This window comes from Macrobrachium rosenbergii, chromosome 45 (genome assembly GCF_040412425.1).
Source record: "Macrobrachium rosenbergii isolate ZJJX-2024 chromosome 45, ASM4041242v1, whole genome shotgun sequence".
NCBI classification, from domain to species: Eukaryota; Metazoa; Arthropoda; class Malacostraca; order Decapoda; family Palaemonidae; genus Macrobrachium; species Macrobrachium rosenbergii.
The window spans coordinates 33,858,375-33,883,778 of NC_089785.1; the positions used below are offsets into that span (position 1 = coordinate 33,858,375).

The window sequence follows — 25,404 nt, forward strand, 5'->3', positions numbered from 1 at the left end:
GTGAAAAATAAAAGTCTTCCAGCAACTCTCCTAATTACCAGTAAAATGAAAAAGTTAAATGAAATTGAAAACTAAGTTCCCATCAAATGTACAATCTCAACTCCAACCTTGCAAGCAGCCTGGGTTCTACCTCAACAGAATGTTGGGGTATCCATTCTCCATTTACCTTAACATGCACCTCTAGATTAATAACCTATAAATCTGCATAATTCTGTAGCAGCCATCATTCCTGTACATGGACTATCCAATAATGTTCTAAAAAAAAAAAAAAAGCCAGCAACACACACACATACTCCCTCTCTCTCTCTCTCTTATCACCTCTTTGTTACTGGTTTTTATATGTATCTGTGGAAAACAGTAAGGACAAGTAAATAAAAGATGCTGAATAGGTGGTCACTGCTTGAAATGACATGGATCAGAAAGGCTGGACACTAACTTCGGGTACAAACAATTCAATACAGTCAGGAATAAGTGACAACATATCCAAGAGCCATGTTTGTTTGGATGGTCTGGCTCTAGCTTTGTGCTACAAATCCTGAATGGACAGCAAACACACAAGTCTGTTCCAAGCACCAAATCTCAAAAATGACTACACTCTACATTTGATGAGGAGGGATAGGGTTTATGTTCTGCATTTTGAGAAGTTGGAGTTTTCTCCATTTGGGGTACTAATCAATTCTACATTTTCTCCCAAAATGCTACTATGGAAAAATGACAGATATTTTCATTGTTCTTAATGAGAAAAGATGGAGTTCATTTATACATATATAACATTAATGAAGTGCTTTATGTAAAAAATATTTTCATTTCCTTTTATCTGTAGTGATTTTTTTTTGCTATTCAATTCCCACTCTCCAGTGCCTGTATAGATACTAATATCATTTTGCATTATTCTAGCTTCAATAATGGACTGTACCAACAGCAAGAGTACAGAACAGCACAAAATTCTCAAGTGATGCAAGGCTATGTAATATGAATAACTACAGTAAACATCCTGTATTCATGGGGGATGCGCACCGCAACCCCCCCCAACCCCCGTGAACAGCTAAAAAAAAACGCGAATGGGCGAATTTTCTGCAAATAACGGTCAGATAAGTTCCACAGAGAAATCCGCAAATGCGTGAGTCCACGAATAGTGGGACCGCGAATACGGGGGGTTTACTGTACACCAGTTTACAAAAAAATATTGAGAAAAGAAGGTCCAGCATAAGAAGAACAAATTTACTGAAATGCAACATGCTTATAAATAATGATACCACGTATAGCTTAAAAAAAAAAAACATGAAAACAGGCCTCATACAGGGTATTAACAGAGTCTCTTATGCTTTCCACTAACAGACACAAAATTATCAAAATTCTTAAGATGTATACCATCTTATTCATTCTTCCATTTACAATCGATTGTACTTTTCAAAGCAGAAAAATCTTTCCATTCAAGTTAGTTAAGGGAGGAATGCTAGTTCATCTACTGCTTACACAGCCATCCAAGATACATCTAAACAGGAGCAATCTAATTTTTTTTGTCAGGAAAGAGAATGTGTTACAATAAAGAACAGATCCAGGAATCAGCCACGCACCTCAGAATTGGCCCAGATGTCGCAAGTTCCCGGGAAGAGCGTCATATCAGCCAGGGATGGAACCAGGGAGACGTACCAAGCAACCCTCTGCAGAGTTTCAGAAGCACTGTCACCTGTCAAAACATCATTCATATTTATCCTATTCATTCTCACTGTACTGTTGTAGTACTGAATTGTATTCTAGGGGTCTATGATTATCATGTAAATAAAAGTGTGTTATATATATATTACTAATGAAATCATTTATTCTCTTTTAATAATGTCTGCAATCATTTCCCTTCCATGCACTGCTTTAGGGTTCAAAGGTCATGACAAGGGATAAGACCTACGCAATGGGAAGTGTTTAAATACCACTTATTTACAATGTTCAGCATTATGCACTAATACATCAATTCTTTGTATGACAATCTTACAAACATACTTATACACACAAAAGGGGATTCTTTTCCACTGCTCATGCCAACAGCATAGACACTATTTCAATGCCAAAGTTACTTTATTCTCTGACGACATCCAGAGATTCTGGCAGTCAGAATGGCACGACTGAAAAATAAAACCAGAATAATTTTAGCATCCTTTTGGCCTTGCGTGGCTCCTTCCTTTTATTTTCATGTTCCCTTTGTCTCTTTCCCAACTAGCTTTCTAACTTCTTTGACTTTACCTTGATCCAATATTTAGCTCATTTAATGAGAGCACCGACATTCTTATTATAAGCAATGTTCTGTATTCTCTGCTTTCTGGCATGGTCCTGTGGTTAGTTCATTAAAACTCATAATTTGAACAAATGTGACTTATTTAAAGACAGGATAACATTTTTTGGATGAAGTCTTTTGGAAAACAACACCACTATAGTCTAACAGCAGCTAAACTGTTTAATTTGTTGTTGTCATATTCATTACTCCATCAAAAAATAACTGACAAAAAATGACATTTTTATGATAAAATAAAGTTTTATATATACTTACCAATTAATTACATAGCTATAGTTTCCTCTTGCACGGCAGCTTGAATTAAAAAATTTGTGGGTAATGTTTCAAAGTTCAGTGCACAGCTGATCCCACCCACTAACGGGAATACCAGGAACGACTCAGCAGACAATCTCATTCTGTTTATGCCACATGTCCATTAGAGGGCAGGCGGGAGGGTTCCAATCATGTAATTACTTGGTAAGTATATATAAAACTTTGCTTTATCATAAATATGTCATTTTTATATAAGTAACTTACCAAGTAATTACATAGTTGATTCCCACATTGACAGGAGGTGGGATACATGAACATACTCTACTCCAAAACATTAAGACATGTAATGAATTTGAAATACAAAAAGTTGCTAGCATTGAAAACAATGCTTGTCATTCCATATTAGTTAAGACAGCCTGCAGTAGAAACTGCCTCTGGCTGGTGCTCAACTTAACCTGTAGCGACATGGCAGTCTAGCCAGGAGCGTCTACTCAAGTGGGAGCTTTGCAGCGGAGAAGTCTGATGGCTAGCAAAGCATAATTGGAAGTTTTGCAGGGAAGGAGTTAACCAAAGGCTAGCAAAACTTCAAAAAGTGCCCCTGCCCTGAGTGCAGTACCACAATAAAACAACCAGATAACACTGTCACCTGCACTGAAATAAAGACCATGACCCATCCACTGAGAGTGGTGGGTGCTCCAGGTACATGGTAACCTGCCCCCAGCCAGCTCTCACAAAACTCGCCACCTTACTACAAGGTGAAGAGAAAGGAGACAATCCTATGCTTCCTTCTGCGATGCCAAGCCAGTTACTAATAATGCAAGGTACTGCAAAAAAAATTTTAACACTGCTTAAACTTTTCTGAGAGGGCGAGGAGCAAAAATTGATTACACTTCCAGTAGGTTGAATGTAAGATGGAAAAGTAGGCCCAATGCTTTCCTGAAACTAAGAATGGTCTCATAAACCAAGTCTATACATGAAAAAGATCAATGCTTTCTTAGAGGGCATAAAAAGGGTCCTGGTCAGAACACTATAAGTTATGAGCGAACTCCCGTGCTTCCAATCCTGCTCAGGTAATGCCTGAAAATTCCAACATAAAGAGAGCTTCCTATTCTTCCCCAGAGCCAAGGATGTGGGGAGATCTGGCACCGGACAATCAGAAGCTGGTGCCAGGATGTAGGTGGTGCCAGCTGCGCTGGACGCCAGATAACTAATCTGGTCAGGAGCTGGACAGCACTCTTAGAAGCTCGGGGCAGAGCTGGCGCCAGGCAAGCTGGAAGTCAGACGAGGTAAAGGCTCGAGCTGGAGGGTGCTCCTGGGAGCCTGGAGCACTGCCCCTGGCTGTCAAGCTGTCTTCTCTTCCATTAAGCTCTTGAGAGGGAAAGAACAGTTCCAGGTCACGAAAGCGTCCTCCTTCTCTGTTAAAAACCCCCCAGGATAAATGAGGAAACTGTGTTAATGAGTCAGACATAGCTCGATACCCTTAAAAAGAGGAACATTTGAGATTCTATATTCTTCCCGATAAAAAAGGCAATGCTGCCACTGAGTCATAAGTGTCTCATAAGATGAAACTTAATAGTCTGAGACACCTGATTCGGAACATCATTCACTTAAGATTAGTAGACTGAGCTAGACGATGATGTCTGCATCTTTCAAATGTTTCTTGTAGCACCTCTGAAAAAAGCACCTCCTTCCTGACAAGCACCCAGGAGTGAGGTTGTTCGAGAAGAAATGAACAGTGGAAGGATTCTTGGATAGTCCACCAATCAACCATAGCAATTCAGGAACCATAAATTATAGTTCAGAATGGGGCTACAAGGAACGATGTGACGAGTCTGAGAGAGTTCAGCCCTTCCTTGACCATGTTGAAAGGTGGAAGAACTTATAGAGGTCTAGGTTGGAATGATCTTGCAGTAAGGTGTCTGTTGCCCAGACTAAAGGATTCCTTTAAGGTGGCAGACAGTAAGATCAGCCTGCCCCATAGAGGAACATAACCCGACAGTTCAGGGGATTCAAGGTCCACTCAAGAGTAGGAGTGATTTTCCAACAGCTCAGTTTAAGCACCAGAAATTCCAGCTGGACTTGAAAAAACTCTATTTATCATCTGCAGAAAAAACCCTCGCCACTTGGTGACGAGAGCTAATGTAGAAAAAAGTAAGGACTGTGATCGTGTCCAAAGGAATAACACAGTCTGGGAGTGAGCGAGGGTCAAGAAGAACTGAAGTCTTAAGCGAATAGCTCTCAGCTCTCTGGCATACATGTGACGGTTCGTTCCCCTGGGGACACGTCCCAGAAATTTCCTGGTTCCCCAAGCAGGCTCCCTCTACTAGAGCAAGGAGTGAGAAGCAGTTTTTGACTAGTCTCATGATGAGGGACTTCTTCCAGAAGTCTAAATTCAGACAGATACCACCATAAGTCCAATGAAAACAAAGTCTTTGGGAAAAAACAGCGGAGTTCGGTTATGATTCTCTGTACCTATTGGTCTTGTGGGACAGGCTGAAGTTCATGGTCAGAAAGAAAGACAAAAGTAAGCAGAGCAAGGACTTGAGAGAAGTCTTATGCCGTAGATGTTGAAGCCTAAATTCTCGCACTGGAAGACCCTGTCTCACAGGACAAGTCTCAGATATCTTTCGGAGTTTGTATGTAGACATGAAATGAAGTGTTCTACATATCCAGGGACTCCACCCAATCACCCTGGAGAATGGACAACAGGACTGTTCAATTGGTCTCTGGAAGCGAACAAACTTGTAGAACCTCTTGCAGACTAGCAGACCACCAAATGGACTAGTTACCGACCATGTCGATACTTGACAGCCACGGACACTTGGCCATCAAGGCGGGATCAACTTCTTAGCGTGATAATGCCTTGCATGGACTTGATGACACCTTGTACAGACTGACAGCATATGCGGAACTGTACTTGGTTAAAAACTAATATTTGACATGCTTATAGGAACTTGGAAAGTCCATAAGATACTAAAAAGTCTGGCCATGAGTAACAATGGTCTTGAACAAAACCAGGAGTAGCGACTTTTCCCTCAGTCCAACACAATGCTCAAAAAAAAAAATAAATAAATAAAAAATGTGAAAGGGAACTAGGCATTCAGCACTGGAACCCTAGTATGTTTAGAGAGAGCCCAGCTCTCTGGAACAGGTGCTGGGCACTCAGGATTGGGTGCCAGGCACCATAAATCTTGAGTCAGAATCTCTGAAGATGATCAGACACTTGGGAACAAGCGCCGCTAGAGAGAGGGTTCATGGTGCTTCCTTCTGCCTGGAACCCAAGAAACATGAGGAAGATATCGTGATACCAAAGGGAAAAATGGATCGAGGATATATGCCATCTGAAAGTAGCTGCGAAGTGATGTCCCTTGGCAACACTTGAGAGACTCCTATCTTTTTAGCCCCTGCTCCTGATGTCAGTCAAGAACGACTCTTACTTCAAAATCTTGACAACTTCAACCAGGAGGACTATTCTGTCTAAGCATCAGAGGGAGGGAAGGACAAAAAACACTTGTCTTGCTCCCTTAAAAACCAGTCAAACTCTCAACTCCCTGTAGAGGTGACAGCCTTCTTCAGCAAGCTCGTAAATTTGTACACAAAAGTCCCTGTCTGTAAAAGACAGTGCTTTGAGACACTAATTTATGTCACAAAAGGGAGCAATTTGACCCATCTGGAACTCTAGGCAAAGGTGGAACAGGCTGAAAAGAGACAACCGCCTGAGAGTGGCTGTATGGTACTCAAAGGAGGGAGTCCGATACTGAAGAACACCCAGTGATCAGAGACTAGAGTCGGCCACTTGAAGAGGTATTCAATTGGAAATTGCACTCAAAGAAGAACAACAGTATGTTCTTAGAAGAGACAGGTGCCGAGCTAAAGAGAGACTGGCGTCAGCCACTAGTAGGCTGGTACCAGAAGCATGAGAGCTGGTGCAGGAAGCTTTATATGAAGACAAGCTCTGGCACTACAGGGCGCTCTGGTGCTATGGGGCACACAGGCGCTTTTGGGCACTCGGGTGCTATTAGGCGCTCGGGTGTTATTAGGCGCTATAGGGCGCTTATGTTCCGCTTGGCACCAATATCGGTGTTCTGCATACCTCTGGTTGGGGCTCCACTTAACCTGTAGTGACGTGCCAGGAGCATCTGCTACATAAGTGGCAGCTTTGCCGCGAAGAAGTCCGATGGCTAGCGAAGCATAAGTGGAAGTTTTGCAGCAAAGGAGTTAACTGAAGGCTAGCAAAACTTCAAAAAGTACATCTCTATGGACGCCTTTCAAATGGCTGTCCGTCGACACCTGCTAACAGCAGGCTCAACTGATGGGCAACTACCCAGGGGCAAACCCCTCCGGACTCCCATGGACTTCAGTATGCCTCCTCCCTGGTGCAAGGGAGTCTGACAGGGACTGGGTTTAGGAGATCTGAGGGGCCGGATAGCTATCCCTTCACTACACACCTAGTAAGACACCTTTCCAGTGGCTGTCTGTTGATACCTTGGACCAGCAACAGGTTTGACTGAGGGGGCGAATACCCGTGTGTAAACCCCCCGACCTCCCTTGGACTTCCAGTATGCCTCCTCCCTGGTGCATGAAGCATCGAGGGACAAGTAGCCACCTCCTCCAATGCACAACACTTCACTATTATTACAAGGTTAACATCTCTTAACCCAGACACAAGACTGGCAATGGCATGGGAAGGAAGCAAGGGAGCCAGGCGTGGGAGCAAGTAGATAAAAAAAGGCAGGAGGGCCAGCAGTAGGAGAGAGTTGGCACCAGGTACTCAGAACTGGCGCCAAGCAAGCACCTGATAGCACCCAGGCTCTGCAGTTGGCGCCAGACGAGCTAGTAGCTCGGGAGCTGGCGAGCGCTACTGGTCGCTGTTAGTATGAGCTATCGAAGGAAATACCAAAGCATGGCTCTTGGCTATCGAGAACTTCTTCTTTTGCTGAAGCTCATCGTAACTAAAACATTAAGCACAATTCTCTCCTGCAGCATTCCTGCCCTTACACTTTTCAGTTCTCTGCAAAGGAAAGTGTAATAATATGTTCAATTAATTGTATACAAACAAATGTTATGAAGTACACCGTACCATCATACAAACATATCTAAAATCCTAACCAAAATAATTCGAGGTTGCAGATATGTATTCATTACAGAAAATATTGGATCGGTAGAGAACACAAAATTTACGTTATATTACGCTAATCGGTAAATGAGGTAGCAAATGCAATACAATATTAAGGTTTTTTATGCTACTCAGAAAAAGAAAAGTTAACCTTTACCGACACAGTTCGAAGTACACTGAGTACTGTCATACAGACATATCTCAAATCCTATCAAACATTGAGACCTATCTATTAAGACTTGCGTATTATATAGCGCATGTCGAAGCTCTGTGGAAGCTCGGGTGCTAACTAATGACTGGTGCATTGTGGGTTGTTGTGGTTTGGGATTGGGGAAGCTCTGTTGAGTTGTAGCAAGATTTAACAGCGCTATAACCATTAAAGCCAATGTTAGCCATCTGTATTCTTAACCCTCTAACTTGGGCCCACCATAATAGACTTTCAGATAATATATGTATTCACTACCAAAAAAGGTAACCCGGTAGCAAACACAATATTACATTATTCGGAAAAGGAAAGTTAACCTTTACCAGCAACAGTTGAACACGGGATATCATCATATAGAAATGTCTCAAATCCTAACAAACACTAATTGAGACTCCCAGATGAGTAATTCAATACCGTAAATATTGGTCCGACAATGAACGCAATGTTTACATTTATTACGTTAACCAGTAAAGGTGGCAGTGCGGTAAACTACGATACCGGAGTTGAACCATTTGATTGCAAAATTGCTACTGTAGCGAAATATGATAGACTTGAATCAGATCTTAACAACAAAACAATAATATACTGATCCTGAAAGCTGTAGGCTTGAAGGCTACCCGAAATCAGCGATAATACTTCACAGAAATCCGGTTTCTAACTGGCAAATTTAAGAACAAAGCTGCCATAGACACTCTGTTTACTCGAGTGCAGCAGAAAACAGAATGAGACTGTCTGCTAATTCGTTCCCGGTATTCCCGTTAGTGGGCGGGACCAGTCGTCTGCACTGAACTTTGAAGCGTTACCCGCGAATTTTTTCATTTAAGCTGCTGTGCAAGAGGAAAATATGGCTATGTAATTACTTGGTAAGTCACTTATATAAAAATAATTATATTTGTTCCGACACAATATACAAACCCCTCGGTCCTTTACATTAGGAGATACTTTCAGGCGTAGGCTGGAAACGGCCGTTAAACTCTTGAACAAGGTGGTTAGGCAGTAACTACCTCCAGGTAGGCGGGGATACCCGCCTGCCGGATGTAAACATTCCAGTTTGCTTTCGGCCGTCAGCTGTTGCTGACGTATTTTTTGTTCTCTCTGCTGACTGTCGTTAAGCTCTTACGGTGGGATCTTTCTGTATTTATGTTTATATATTGCGTGTGTTTGATATTTGCAATACAAACCCACGATTTGTGATAACCTTGTGTGGCCGCCGTTCCCTGCCTGTGTCTGGGGTTTGACGGCCAAGGGCATAGCTGGAGTAGCGTAGCCAAGTGGTAATGCTTCTCCAGCGGCCCTTTTACGTAAATACTGGAGGCGCCCCTGTACTTCGGGATTAGTTTGGGACGCTTTTTCTTCACTTCCCTACATCCATCGGGACGTAGATTAGTCCCTTCTTGGGCTTCCGCCTCCGTGTGTAAGGGGCATCACTAATTTCTTCCTTCTTTTTGCTGAGTGTTTGTCTCCGCCTGCGCTTAGAGATTTGGCGGGCTGAGTGGGAGGTTACGGGCGTCGTCGATAAGTTCCGCTTCCACGGCGCCCTTTGGTGGGCTCCCCCTCTGTCCTTTTTCTCTTCCGTAGGTTCTTCCTTCTCTCTCCTTCGCCCTCTTCGCTTCGCTCGTCGGGTGAAGACACGGGGGGAGGGAGCGAGCAACCTCGTCTAGAGTAACTCCTAACGCTGCGTGGGGCTGTTCCTTGTAGCGGGAGGAGCCTCCTCTACTAATCATATTTGTTTTTCTTTCAGGTTGACAGTGAGCATTGCAGAGACAGCAGTAGTTGGCTGGATATCATATATCAAGAATATCTTGCATGAAGCAGTCCCTGACTTTCATTCAGTGTTGCTTCGGGATCGACCACAATACCTGATTAGATGACATATTTCCACGCCGGGATCGCTCTGACTCTGTTCCCGCTGATGTAGTTCGATCGCTGTCAGTGCTGGTTTTCATGTATGCTGTTGCAATGCTTCCTGCGTATCTGTGGTCTATCTGCTCCTGCTGTTCCCTGTGTTTTGCTCGTGTCAACTCTACGACAGTCTCGGGCTGCTCTCCTGGTCTCCTGCCGCAGCCGCCCTGATCGCTCCTGTCGATGCTGGTGACTTTCAATGACACTCTGTCTGTTGCATTAGCTCCTGCCTTCCGAACAGCCACGTAGCTCCTGCATCGAATGTCCTGATCGTGCCCGCTTCTTCTCCCAGTGGTCGTGCCCGGGCCACTTCCGTTGTGTTCCTGCCTGCTGCCATCCTGTAGAAGACGTGGCGTGAAGGGAAAGGAAGTCGCCTTGTGGAAGTGACGCTTCCTGGCCGTTGCATAGCTCCTGCTCTCCTGAACCTTTGCCGTGAGCTCCTGCATCGGCTGTCCTGATCATTCCTGCTGCTCCTGGCGGTCGTGCTCGGGTCCGCCTCCGTGCGTTCCTGCTAGCTGCCCCAGAGGTTGGCGATGTCCGCCATCCCGTAGAAGATGTCGGCGTGAAGATTTAGGAAGTGGTCCTGTTGAGGTGATTTTCCTGGCCGTTGCAGTAGCTCCTGCCCTCCGATCTGCTGCTGTAGCTCCTGCATCGGCTGTCCTGATCATGCTTCTCCTGCGTCCGTTGTGTTCCTGCCGGACTACCCTGGAGGTTACGATGTTTCGTGTCGACCATCCTGTAGAAGATGTGGGAGTGGAGATGAAGGAAGCTGTCCTGTGGAAGTAGCCGCCGTCTTCTTCATCTTATCTTCGATTTCGTCTTCTGCTGCGTCTTCCCTTCCTCTCCCGAGGTCCTGGAGGTCCCGAGAATCGCAGACCTTCATCGGCCGAAGGAAGGATGCTGCTTCTTCCCTTGATGCCCTTGGACATTTAGGGACTGCCTCCTTCCGAGGAGGCAGTGGGTCTCTCGTTGGCTCTTCCCAACCTTCGGGTTAGGGAACCGATTGCCGCATAGCCGTGGGTTTTGTGTTTTTGAAAGCCGCGGGCGCGCAGACCTCAGTTTGCGTTCCTGTTCCCAGTCTTAGAGGTTCCGCCTCTAAGATGGGGGCTGCTTCGGCGCTGTTCACGAGCCGCTTCGAAAGTGCTCGAGATTCTATGGAATATCGAGTATCCCGATCTGGTCTGGAGATTTTCCTGGGCCCAGTTCGGGAGCAGTGCGAGAAAGGGCCGAGGCACCCAGGTGTCTCGTTCCTCTTCCTGCCAGCACCGCAAGCGCTCCCGAGTGTTTGCCAGTGCTCGGTCGGGTTCCCAGCCTGGTGTCTCGAACCTCTCGGTTCGAACACCAGAAGAAGCAAGGAAGAGATTCACTTTGGGAGTCCTGCGGGACTTCCAAGGGACTGACACTCTTCCGAAGACAAGTTGGCCGATCGCATTTTCCTGTGGGATCTTGCGTTTGGGGCTCACAGAGCACGCCCTCTCTAAGGCCATTCCCTCGTTGTCAGTCTTGGAAGTCTGCATCTAAGACTGGTTCTGTGCTTGGCTCTTTTAATCTATTAGGTAACAAAGCAGCCGCTCCCGATTTTGAAGTCTCCTCTGGGTAGCTCGAATTCTATGAATCACGGCGCTCTCCTTACGAGAGGCATAGGACGAGAAAAATGTCGAGACACCCAGGTGTCTGGTTGCCGAGACACCCAGGTGTCTGGTTGCCGAGACACCCAGGTGTCTGGTTGCCGGGATGACCCCTGGTAGACACCCAGGTGTCTGGTTGCCGAGACACCCAGGTGTCTGGTTGCCGGGCGCCCAGGTAGACACCCAGGTGTCTGGTTGCGACGCCCTTGTGTCTGGTTGCCGGGACACCCAGGTGTCTGGTTGCCGAGACACCCAGGTGTCTGGTCGCCGGGACACCCAGGTGTCGGTGTACCGCGACGCCAGGTGTCTCGATTCTGCCCGCCAGCTGCTTCTTGGTTGCTCGGGGGCTTTTTTGTGTCTCGAACTTTAGGGTTCGAGCATGCAAGATAGCAGACACAGAATTCCCCTATGAGCCTTCTTCTCGAGGGCCTTGGCCTGGTTTCGGCCTCGAAGGGAGTTTAGAGTTCGGGAAACTAGCAATTGTTCACAGCAGACGAGTCTGGCCTGCCCAGTTATGAGTCTGGCTCTGGCTCGGCTCGACTTGGCTTGCCAGACTGGCTCGGCTCGACTCGACATGGCTTGCCAGACTGGCTCGGCTCGACTTGACTCGGCTTGCCAGACTGGCTTGGCTCCTCGCTTCGCTCGCCCCATCTCGCCTGCCTCCCAGTCTGCCGCATACCGACCAGCTGGATCGCGTTCGTGGATCGGCTGGCTCGCCCGGCCCTACTCGGTTTTTTCCGATTCGGTTCGTGTATGCTCGAGTGAATTTTTTGCTCTTCCCAGAAAGCACTTTGCCACGGCATAGGTGCTCTTCTTTCCCGTGTGGCAGTAATCTCCTTCGGTTGATTATTGCTCACGGTCCGCCCTCTCCTGCTTATCATTCTGGCAGGACAGGTAGGGCTACTCTTTTCTCCTCACCTGTTCTCCTCTCCTTTCCAATGTTCCGAGAGGAGCGAGACGGACAGAGAGAGCTCCGACGAAATTTTCTTTCGGAGTTCGCTGCCTGGCGTGCTTTGGGTATCGGTCCCCGATTCTCTCGGGCCTATAACCAGGTAGCTGAGAAGGGTTTCATGGGATCTGTCAAGGTCTCCCTCCAAGGAGAAGTACAGGGGTTTCACGATCGAAACAGCGAGGGTCTTCCTCTTCAGCTTCACGACGCCCCGTGTTCTCGGGGATCTTCGCGCTGATTCGTGGCTCGCGCGAGGATCCCTGGGACAGGACCGCTGCTCCCCAATGAATAACCTTCATCACTTGCAACCCCTGCAGTTTCCGAGGGCCGAGAATGTCAGGGACCGCCGCGTCCTGTCTTCCGAGAAACGTTCTCGACCTGATGGATTCTTTTCTTCGATGGAGTTAATTCAGGTCGAAACACCAAACTTCCACCCCTGCCTCGGCAGAATATGAATTCTTCTTGCCTCGGAGGGTCTTGCTGACCACAGTTTTTGGGCAATTCTGGTGCTAAGAAGAAGGACTTTGTCCCACCTGGATCTCCAGTTTCAGTAAGTCCCGAAGTTGGCTCGACCCTTGGGAACGAACCTTTACTTGGTTCTGCCTTTCTCTTCAGAGATTTGCCAGATACCCTGGTAATCAAGGTTCCCACCAGGGCACTGCCTTGTCCTTTGGACAATGGCCAAGAATTTGGTCTTATCATTTCAACTCGACCTTGGGTTCAAGCCAGCCCACCTCAACTCCTTAGCTAAGAAGTCCTAGGCTTCAGAAGAAGATTGCAACTGCTGATGCCTGACAAAATGATGCTTATCGAGTCTCTGGAGCTGGCAGCAACATTGCCGAGACCTGGGAATGGATTCCTTCAGGAGAAGTATCTATTTCCCTTAGGTCTCGGCAATTCTTTCCATCGCCTCTCCCGTGCTCCCGATTCGGGAAATGCCAGCCGCTAGAGCTAATTGTCTCGGTTCCCTGTCATCTTGCAGAAGCTTCCCCATGGTCGAAAATGGAAGTCTGCTTCCTTTTGCCTCGTTCTTTCCTCTTCGAGGTATGAGGAAAGAGTTAGGCTAATGCTTGATTATAGGAACCTTCGAATATGCCTTCATATTTCCCTCAAATCTTGTGTCTACTCACAGATTCACAGGTTGAGGAATAGGCGCACACTGGTAAAGACCTTGTCTTGAATTTGTGCGACCGAGATGATTAGTACCTTCCGTCACCGTCCTGGGCTCAGGGCAGCCTTTGGCCGTCCGAGAATCCAGGATGGGTTTTATGGGCACTCACTGGTTTCATTGAACAATAAAACCACAGTAGTGACTTTTGTCGACAAACAGGAGGCAATCGTTTTTTCCCCGTTTTATCTCGACATTTGAAGGTACTCGAGTGTTGTTCTATTGCACACTCGACAGCTCAATTAACCAGATGCATCCCTGGTGGGGATGTATTGGTAGGCAAGCCTGGCCTCGGGTTTGAGTGATCGGGACAGAACATGCTGCTCACTCTTTTTCACGAAGACTCATACAGAGACTGCTGGACTGAGAAATCCCTACCGTCCTTCTGTTGCCTCCTGCACACAAGTCAGTAGTGTTTTCTCGCTCCCTCATACCAGACCAGGGGCCGCTCTGTTGAGGCATGCTGTCTTTTGGTGAAAACTCGATATCAACGTTTTTTCCTCCGTATTTGTCCGTTTAAAGCTAGGGTTCACAAACATTGCTCACCCTGAGTTACAGACAAATACTTAAAGACTTCCTCCTTCCGAACTGATTGCCGAGGCATCGAGAAGAATTCCGCTTGACCCATCCTCCTGTGCAGCTACACAAGAAGCGGTTCTTGAGGCAGTACATCCCTGTGGGTTCAGGACTGGGAGACTTTCCAGCTTTCCTTGCAAGCACAGGCTTTCTCGCTGAGCGGCAACAGATATAGCTGGATATCCCTTGAAGTCCTCTGCAACACTGTCCCAGGGACTGGATCCGTCTTCGCTGGTGGTGTCGTTGTCGGAACTTCTTCCCGGTCAGAGTCGCTTGTCAAGTCTGGACTTCCTCGTCTTTCTCCGCCGAGGGCTGCTTTCTCCCCTTTCAGTTTTGAAGAATGTAGGCCCTTGCACTAGTCTTTTATCTGAAGTAGCCTTCGTCTCCTTAGTCGAGAGTTAGCTACGGACGAGAAGCTTCTTCAGTCATGCTGTCCCAGGAATGTTTCCTGGGTGGCATGCGGCTCGTTTAGGGTTCCTGTCCGTGCTCTGCACTCGCCCTACGCAGAGTCGTCGGATAGAGATATGCCCTCTTAGGTCCATCTCTCATGTTACCCTGGCCTTGGCGTAGAAGATGGAAGAACAGGGTGGGGATCATCCTTCTCGGATGTCGTGAGGTGGACTCCAAATCCATTGGCATCGACTGTTGGGTTCGAGTCCTTCTTGTTCCCCTCCTCCTTGGACTTTGTATCGATGATCCAGATCATTCGTTACTTTGTCCTATTGGGAGCTGTGGTACTTTCCGAAAGGTTCGACATTCCTAACCTGGATGTCGCCAACGCCGCCAGTACTGTCTCTCCCCAAGGAAGAAGTGTCTAAGAACACACATCTTCCTCCTGACTTCGTGAAGCGATCAAGGAGGTACTTGGCAGCTGATGACAACGATACGGTACCTTTCACCCGAGAGCTCACAAAGTCGATGGCTTGGTCCATCCCTCGCATTCGGAAGAATATGTCGGTACCACAGGAGCTGAAGGCGGGTGTGTGGTCCCAACAGACTACCTTCACCTCCTTCTACCTCTGGGATGTTGCACACAAGTCCTTGGACACTTTTTCCTTGGGTCCTGTGGTGGCTGCTCAACAAGATGTGTAGCTTATCCAGCTCCCTTTAACGGGACAGGATTGCATCTCGCCTATGTTGTGCGGCTGTGATGGCGAGAATGGAGGTTGAGTGACTGGCCTCTCTTCTTTCTCCCCATCCTGGCTCTCTTCCCACGGGCAGGGAGCGGAAATGCCGTTACAAGCTGGACCGGGCGATCGAGGCAGATAAGCGCATAACAGGAGCTCCGTTCTATTTCCGTTAAGGTTAATAGAAGCAACCCCACTCCTTCCTCTTGCAAGGGGAGGAAGGAGACCATGACTATGAGACAAACCCAATGCTTGTATTTGCCTTATTGTCATCCGACGTCAAATTCTTCCTAGCCTACTTTGCATGAACTGACGTTTCCTCTTTCATGCAAAGGACCCAGAAGTCTGACAACTGATCCTGCGTTTCTTACAACCCGATCTTTTGTCAGAGGTAGTTTTTCCCTTCCTCGCTCTCACGACCAGGAAGGGAAGACAAGGTGGTGAACTCCAGTCAGTTCAGAGAGACTTTCTCAGATTCCTCCCTCCAATAAGTGAGTCTCCTAATGTAAAGGACCGAGGGTTTGTATATTGTGTCGAACAAATAACAATTTTTAAAGTAAATTGTATTTTTCCTAACTATACAAACCCGAGGTCCTTTACACTTATGCCCACCTCATGCCACCCCTCAATCTGTACCTGGGCCAAAGGCAAACTGGAATGTTTACATCTGGGCAGGCGGGTATCCCGCCTACCTGGAGGTAGTTACTGCCTAACCACCTTGTTCAAGAGTTTAACGGCCGTTTCCAGCCTACGCCTGAAAGTATCTCCTAATGTAAAGGACCTCGGGTTTGTATAGTTAGGAAAAATACAATTTACTTTAAAAATTGTTATTTTTTCTCCTTTTATTCCGGTACCTTAAAATATTTTCATATCATTAAATACCAAAATGCAGTAAGTGACTACTAAATCCTCACTGGGACACCTTGCTGTTACCCTAATCAGTAACCTTAGGTTAAAGGTAGCAAACCTTACTGCCAAGCAGCACTTCAAGGTTAAGTTTGTAATTAAAGTAATGCAGGCTTTATCATGTTATACCACTGCTGAATTGATCAATGTTTGTGGAGATGAAAACCAAAATATTACACAAAAACATAATCCTTCAAAGAATGCAGTGGCTACTCTGAAACATCTCAACATTATAATAATAATATTACTGTACTGGCATAAAATACACTTATGAAACTTGTACAGAGTAAAGAATATAATGAAATGGAATATGAAATTTAGGCCAAATGCTTGGGATCTATGAGGTCAGTCAGTGCTGACAAGGAAATTGAAAGTAAACAGGTTATAAAGGTGTAACAGGAAGAAAGCCTTGCAGTTGCACAATGCAACACATGTCATGAGAGGTGGAATCTAAGATGTAAGACAGAGAATACAAACAGAGATACAGTAAAAGGAATGCAAGGGGTTACAGCTAGGGGTCGAAGGGATGCTACAAAGAACCTTATTTAATGCCTACAGTGCACTGCATGAGATGCACTGACAGCACTAACCACCTACTGGGACAAAGTACAGAGCAAACAAAACCACAAAATAAAAATTAATTTAACATGATGAATAAAACTTAAAATTAAAGTAATGAATGTAAAGACTTAATTCTTCATTAAAAGTAGAACCATTCAAGACATCAAAACACTCACCAAGATACCCGAAAGACAGACCCTGGACCTACTACCTACCTTCTACCACTTAATGTCCACTGTCAGGGGATAATCCCCTTAAAGGAATGACTTTATTCAGTGTTTCAGTCAACGATATAAAACCAATTGAAAATACACTTACTGATCAACTCCACAGGGGGTTTCAGTGGCCGAATGAAGCGATTCATGGACACCAACTTTCCTGAGAGGTCCAGGACATGTGTTCTAAAAAGACGTTGGGAATACTTGGAGGACAGATTTGATTCCCAATCTTTGCTTGCCAGTATGACATCCTCAGGTTCGCTGCTATCGAACTGAGCCTACATAAAAGAAGAAAAAGAAAAGTTATATTTTTCAAAGTGAGATACTCTACAGTTAGCCAAAGAGAGTTAGGAGCTTTTTCTTTCTTTAAATCTTCAGCCAAAAACCCTTAAGGACAGAGTCAACAGACTATAATAAACCTAAGAATCCTCCAAAGTGATATTAGCCTGCAAGGAGAGGCAAGTTCTGAGGAAAGGTGATAAATAAATAAATATGAGGAGACAGAAAACACAACCAATACACCTGGAATTCAGGAGACATAAGCTGAGAGCAGGGATGAATTTACTCCTTTCTTTAATATTTGGAGATCAGAAGATTCCACAACCACACTAGGCAAACTATTTCCCAATTTAGTTGTAGCCAGGATAAAACACCTCGCAAACCAAGTAGTATTAAACCCAATGCTAGAAGACAACACACTGTTTGCAGCAACATCAGCCAGCCTGGTGTTGTGAATAAAACACAGCTAGGTTAAGAATTCTTCAAATTGTTTGATAAAAACTATATTCCTTGCAATTAAAGACAAAATAAATTTCCTCGATCCATAAAAATGCTTAAAAATCTATTACAGTATCCTAAAACTTTTATATAACAAACCCCGATACGTACAGAGTAATTTGCTACACAGCAACCTGGCTGAGCTACTGGGGCCAAGATCTTGCTTGTCTAGTGCAGAAGTATTTTTACTGTGTTAATCTTTGGTCCTTTTTTCCAGTGCATCATCTCCCTTCCCTGCTAGGCTTAAAAGAGGAGGAATCCAACACAACCATCTGCACATCCTGGCACTTAAGTCCCTCTAAGGCAGAAAATGTCTTTCTCTTTTTTTTCTCCCATTCCTTTACTCTTTTCCTCATTCTTTCTTCTTTCTCTATCACTTATTTTCCTGTTTCTTTTCACTTCTCTTCAACCATTTCCCTCCTTTCTTACCCAATGCTAATCTTTATTTGCCTTTAATTTTTTTTCCTTTTCTTCATTTTGATATTCTCTTTCACCTTCCTTTCTTTCAACATTTTTTGTGGTCTTCTCCTTCCTTTCCTCCTCCCTTCCTATATTTTCTCCTTTTGTTCTTCTGCCTCCTCCCCTTAATTAGCTGCAGTGAAAGAAAGCTTCTTTTTCTATAATCGCATGTGTCAAACTGCAATGATGTGAGTTTGCCATCCAAAGGTATAGTCCCTTTGGTACCCTAATCAGACTTAGGAATAATATACAGTATCAGCAGCTAAAAGTCGAACACCCTGAGTCTGACACTGGATATTTTAAATGATATATTAGAATACAAAAATCAGACTGTGGGACAGTGGGCCCTCTCAAAGCCAAGGTGGTTTCTTAGGTAGCTCCTAGGCAAATATATAACCTTAGCTAAGCCCCTGGTTCTTGGGTTTTGTAGAACGACTGGAGAACTTAATACAATAAACCTCCCGTACTTGTGGGGGATGCGTACTGCACCCCCCTGCGAATAGCTGAAGTCCACGAATAATTAAAACCCCTCTAAAACCACTTAGAACCGCCTAAAAATGTAAAAATGCTTATACCTGAGTATTTCAATAGTTTTATCACAAAAAGTGCATTTAGTCATGAAAATGATAGGAAAATACAGTAATTAGTGAATATTTCTCAGTGAAAAATACCACGAATGCACAAATTTTCCACGAATAATGGGTAGATACGTTCCACAGAGAAATCCGCGAATACATGAGTCCGCGAACTGTGAGAACGCAAATACAGGGGGTTTACTGTAACTGTTGATGCAAAGTAAATATATAAATGTCCTAAAACCAATAAAAGGTAACCAAAATATTTTATCAGCTGCTATGGACAAACATCTTCAATAAAATACAGTATAATAAAATATCTATAAGTGGCAATACAAGTGTATGAAAGCAAAATGAAATTTTCATTGGATATGATGACAGTAGCTTGTGGTTTTATTCTGAATACATGTATATAAATAACTAATGAACAATACTGTATATTCCAAGAAAACCTGTTTGCAAAAGAAATAATGGACCAAAAAAATTGTTCCAAATTCTAACACATCCACATCAAATAAGGAAATTGTTAATGAATTAGCTCTCTTATCTGATAGAATGCCTTTCAATAGAAAATAAAGAAATAATAGCAGTAATAATAGAATAGAACCGGGTATAGAATTTAGGCTGAAGGCCAAGCGTTGAGACCTATGAGGTTACTCAGCTTTGAAAAGGAAACTGACATCAAGAAGGTCTGACAGGTCAACAGGAAGAAAATCTTGCAGCTGCACTACATAATAATTGTTAGGAGAAGGTGGAAAGTCAGATGGAAGATAGAGAATATGAATGGAGGTACAGTAAAAGGAAAAGCTGTGATGATAAAAATAAAAATCTCATGGCAACAGTAATCAATAACAATAATAACACGTAAAATATGCGCCGAAGTTTCTTCGGCACAATTGAGTTTTCTGTACGGCATATAATCAAGACCACCGAAAATAGATCTACCTTTCGATAGTCTCGGTATAATGCTTTATGAGCCACAGCCCATGAAACTTTAACCACGGCCCAGTGGTGGCCTGTCCTATATCATTGCCAGACACAATGATTATGGCTAATTTAACCCTAAATAAAAAAAACTATTGAGTCTAGAGGGCTGCAATTAAATATGTTTGATGATTGGAGGTTGGATGATCAACCTACCAATTTGCAGCCCTCTAGCCTTAGTAGTTTTTAAGATCTGAGGGAGGGCAGAAAAAGTGCGAATAGACAGACAATGTCAGCACAATAGTTTTTGTTTACAGGAAACTAAAAAGCCATCATCAAAACAACAACATTACCTTGAAAGGCTCAGGAGGAGGTAAAGTAGGCTCCAAAGTCAAATATATGGTGAGATGTGTTCCAGATTTATTGGGCTCCCCATTATGCATAAACCTCGTGGGGCTTCCTGACGAGATAGACTCACGAATGTAGCCAAGGAGCACCACTGGTTCCTCTAGGGAAAATGTTCCTTCAATCTGTTGAAATATCAGCCAATGAAAAAAAGTTCTTCAGGTTTACTAACTGTGTAACACTTATAATTAACCCAATGTTATTACACATCTGCCAAACTTTTACTCAGGCTAAACCTGCTACCATGCTCAAACCAGATAATCCATAGTTTTAGAGTTCCCAGCACTACCTCTGTATGTAATATTATTCAGCATGTTGTTCTATTGCCCTTTCCTTTCGTAAACCCAACCTAACTGCATGGCTTGAAAATGCTTAATTTCTTCTTATGTACACAAATATTTAATACAACCCCTTCCTTTTCACATGGAACTTATATAGACACCACCCTACTTCCAAATGAGTTGCATTATGGATGGCTGTTTGTATGCTGAATTGTTTGTAAGTTGGTTAATGTACTCTTCATGCCTATTTAACCCTCACAGTCCAGGCTAAATATATTAAGCACACCCCCAGACTGGGATAAATTTAAGGATGGCCAATTAAAAAAAAAAAACATCAATGGAAGGAGGAAGATCTGCATATGCACATGGTATAAGAATAAAAATTCTAAAAAATTTTCTGTAACTTCCAGGGGAAGCTGAAAGTGAATATTTCCAATCCTGTGTGGGGCCTCTTTTCCAAAGGACAGTTTCGCAATATAGTAACAGATAAGAGTTACAATTGGTAACAAATTCTGAGTATATTTATTGTAAAATATTTACAAGATCCTGGGATGGGGAACTGCAGTACATTCCCCTATGACATCTCAAGTAAAACTCGTCTCCCTCTATCCTCTACTCAAGCCCGAGAAGAACCCTAAATGGGTTCAGAGGTCTGGTTAAACAAATCATTTTGTAACTAACTATCCTCTACTGAGCTACTATAGTTGCCATGCAGGAGTTTGACATGTAGGAGTTGCCAGAAGTCATTTATGGCCCATGGAAGTGATCTGAACACTTTCCCTCAACATTCATTCAGACTGTATGGTGTGAATTCTTGAATATACAGTATATATACAGTATATGACCCAGAATCCACCCCAGAGCTATAAGTAAACATATATATATATATGTCATCCAGCCACAAGGGGCAAGCAGAACAAAATTTTAGCTTAAGGGTGGCAAAGGGGAGCGCTCTGAACACAATTTTAGTTTGCAATCCAGTTTGTTTGTATCTCTGAATGTTTGTAAGTAGGGTGGTGTCTGTACTATGACTGCCTCATTATCAAGACTACCTCTACTGTTGATTACCCTATCATGATGGTCACATACTTTCATCCACTGCAGAACACTGTCAGTGAAACTCTTGGTCTAGTTAATCAAATGTCGCCCTGATAAAGGGTTCAAAGGACTTTTTCAAAATATACTGGGGTTATAAAATTTGTAGACCTGATCAACTGGCCACAAAGAACTTGGCTATGCAGTCAAAATACTTGAATCGGTTGAAAACACTTGAAAAAATTCTACAATTCAAAATTTATGTACCCTATGATATAAAACAGAGTAGCACCTCAACTTATCAGACACTTTGGGGGTCTGGCCTCTCTGATAAGTAACAAAGTCCACTAAATAATAAAGACTCTACTGTACAGTATTGCTGTTATCTTACAGATAACAGCAATTCCACATAGTTCCTAAACTAAACTAGCCTGAACTTTATGAATAAACACCTAGCCTAACTAATATATAACAATTATTCAATTTATTTACCTGCTCTTGTTGTACTGTTTGCCTAAGTCAGCGCACAACCTTAATAAACAAAAGAAAGACTTACCAGCCCAACTGACAAACCATAATAGAGAGCGCTCACAACCTTCCATTACCACTGCAAACTCCTGACTCTCCCCAATCACCGTTTGTTTTTCCAACTACCGTCTACTGTCTCATGACATCACAATAACAACCAATGTCCCATTCCAAACATAATGAGAGGACTAGTTTTACAAACACCCAGTAAAATTAAGAGCATACTTTGTCTATATTTCTTAACGTATAACACCTACACCTTCTTCTCTAATCCATTTACTGAAAGTAACAAAATAGTAATGATTAAATTTATAAAACTAAATAATATATTAGAACTGAATTACCTGTCATCTATTCACCTGAATAATGAAACTTAACAACTGGCAGATAATCACTTTCCACTTGACTTCCCATTGAAAAGATATATCTAAAAGTGTACCACATTTAGAACGGTAGCACAAGGAAAAATAATCATAGTCTGGTACCTGATAGGTACAGTAGCCTGCTAATCTGAGGTGTTACTGTAACAATGTAATGAGGTTTGCACAACAAAATTTAATGCCAAAAGTAAACTAGTTTCATAAATCTACAACCACAACACGCAGGTCTAAAAATATCCGTTATGCTTGTAGTACATGAAAGAGAATGAAGACTCACTTTGGAATTAGCATAAATGGTAGAGAAAGGAATCTTGAGTGAACCCAACCAACGCCTCTCTATGCGGTGGTGCACTGTCGACTCCCGCAAACGGTCATCCTCTAGCATGTCGTGGATGACTTCATCATAGAGGTGAAAGTATATGTTGTCAGTAACTGTTTGCAAACTGGACGGTGAAAAGTTGTCATTTGGGGCTCTGCAAAGTGAATTTACATCTAATTGTACGCTGCATTATGACATGAGAAAAAGAAAAATGATTATGAAGCTGTAAATTAGTTGAAAGTAAAATAAACAAGATTTGCTCAGGAATTTATAAAATCACAATTTTTGAAAGTAAATTGTATTTTTCCTAACTATATAAACCTGAGGTCCATTACATTAGGAATTACTTATGGCGAAGCTGGACACGGCTGTTAAACTCTTGAACAAGATGGTTAGGCAGTAACTACTGCCATGTAGGCGGGAATACCCGCTTGCCCGGATGCAAACATTCTCGTTTGCCTTTCAGTCCCGGTTCAGACTGAGGGGTGGCATGAGGCGGACATGATATGTAATGCAAAAGACCACAGGTTTGTATAGTTAGGAAAAATACAATTTACTTTTAAAAACTGTGATCTGTTCTGACACGATACACGAACCATCAGCCCTTTACATGAGGAAGGCTCACTGGTTGGAGGGAGGAATCTAAGTGAGTCTCTTGAAGTTAACCCTTAAACACCGAGCCTCTATTTACAAAAACGTCTCCCGTATGCCGGCGGCGTTCGGTGAGTTAGCGCCGAAGCGGAAAAAAAGTTTTTTTCAAAAAATCACAGCACGCTTAGTTTTTAAGATTAAGAGTTCATTTTTGGCTCATTTTTTTGTCATTGCCTGAAGTTTAGTATGCAAACATCAGAAATGAAAAAAAATATCATTATCATATAGAAATATTGGAATATATGACAGCGAAAAAAAAAACTCATATATATTGTATACAAATCACGCTGTAAGCACAACGGTTAAAGCTAATGAGTTAATTTTTTTTAGTTGTATTGTACGGTAAATTGCGATGATTTTGGTATATAACAGATTGTAAAACAATCAAAGCAACACAGAGAAAATATTATCACAAAATGATGCATGAATTAAGAACGCATACGGACGTAAAAAAATGTTTTTTTCAAAAATTCACCATAAATCGAAATATTGTGCTAGAGACCTCCCGTTTGTTGAAAAATGAAGCTAATTGATTGAATATTACTATACTGTAAGTGTTTTAGCTTACAATTGCAGTTTTCGACCATTTCGGTCGAGTTAAAGTTGACCGAAAGTCGAATTTTTTCTATTTATTGTGATTTTTATGAAAATATTTCAAAACTGATAAAAGCTACAACCATGAGTTATTTTCTGTTGTATTCTACATGAAATTGCGCACATTTTCATATATAAAACTTTATGTAACGACTAATATAAAACGGTGCAAATATTATGACAACAAGACGAAAGAATTTCTGAGATGTTCTGCCGAGTTACCGCGCAGACGTAAGGAGAAAGTTTTTTTTTTCAGAAATTCACCATAAATTGAAATATTGTGCTAGAGACTTCCAGTTTGTTGCAAAATGAAGGTACATGATTGAATATTACTATAATGTAAGAGTTTTAGCTTATAATTGAGTTTTTTTACCATTTCAGTCGAGTTAAAGTTGACCGAAGCTTCAAATTTTGGCAGTTATCGTGATTTATATGAAAATATTTCAAAACTGATAAAAGCTACAACCATGAGTTATTTTCTGTTGTATTCTACATGAAATTGCGCACATTTCCATATATAAAACTTTATGTAACGACTAATATAAAACAGTGCAAACATTATGACAGCGTGACGAAAGAATTTCTGGCGCGGACGTAAGGAAAATGTTTTTTTCAAAAATTCACCATAAATCGAAATATTGTGCTAGAGACTTTCAATTGGTTGCAAAATGAAGGTAAATGATTGAATATTACTAGAATGTAAGAGTTTTAGCTTACAATTGCGTTTTTTTACCATTTCGGTTGAGTCAAAGTTGACCGAAGGTTGAAATTTTGGCAGTTATCGTGATTTATATGAAAATATTTCAAAACTGATAAAAGCTACAACCATGAGTTATTTTCTGTTGTATTGTACATGAAATTGCGCACATTTTCATATATAAAACTTTATGTAACGGCTAATACAGAACAGTGCAAAAATTACGACAAAATGACGAAAGAATTTCTGAAATTTTCGGCCGAGTTACCGCGTGGGCCTAAGAAAAAAGTTTTTTTCAAAAATTCACCATATATCGAAATATTGTGCTAGAGACTTCCAATTTGTTGCAAAATGAAGGTACATGATTGAATATTACTAGAATGTAAGAGTTTTAGCTTACAATTGCATTTTTCGACCGTTTCGGTCGAGTCATAGTTGACCGAAGGTTGAAATTTTTTGTAGTCGACGTACGGTACGTCCACTTGGCACCCAACAGACAATTTTAGTCGACGTATGATACGTCCAGTAGGCGTTTAAGGGTTAAGTTTATCTTAGTTTAACCAGACCACTGAGCTGATTAACAGCTCTCCTAGGACTGGCTCGAAGGATTAGATTTATTTTACGTGGTTAAGAACCAACTGGTTACCTAGCAACGGGACCTACAGCTTATTGTGGAATCCGAACCACATTATGACGAGAAATGAATTTCTATCACCAGAAATAAATTCCTCTAATTCTTCGTTGGCCGGTTGGAGAATCGAAAGCTGGGCCAACAGCGTGCTACCCGAGAGCTCTACCCACCCCTCCAATGAAGAACTGTGAGTCTCTTGAACTGACTGGAGTTCTGCACACCTGGGCTACTCCCCCTGGTTGAAAGAACGAGG

General features: G+C 43.0%; 1 protein-coding gene across 9 annotated transcripts in view; it reads right to left on the reverse strand.

Annotated features, from left to right (window-relative positions):
* The window catches only part of Cc2d2a (Coiled-coil and C2 domain containing 2A), a 102,808-nt gene that overhangs the window by 9,187 nt on the left and 68,217 nt on the right, over positions 1 to 25,404 (reverse strand). For 7 of the 9 annotated variants that reach the window (XR_010850527.1, XR_010850526.1, XM_067089029.1 and 4 more), the window contains exons 19-22: positions 22,537 to 22,732; positions 19,984 to 20,160; positions 16,996 to 17,173; positions 1,578 to 1,690 (exon numbers count right to left, since the gene is read on the reverse strand). Coding sequence is in view for 7 of the 9 variants with exons in the window: in XM_067089029.1 (XP_066945130.1) it covers positions 1,578 to 1,690; positions 16,996 to 17,173; positions 19,984 to 20,160; positions 22,537 to 22,732 (664 nt within the window). In the remaining 2 variants the exon portion in view is untranslated. The remainder of the gene's footprint in view (positions 1 to 1,577; positions 1,691 to 16,995; positions 17,174 to 19,983; positions 20,161 to 22,536; positions 22,733 to 25,404) is intronic. The other 2 variants (XM_067089033.1, XM_067089034.1) reach the window with 2 other exon arrangements.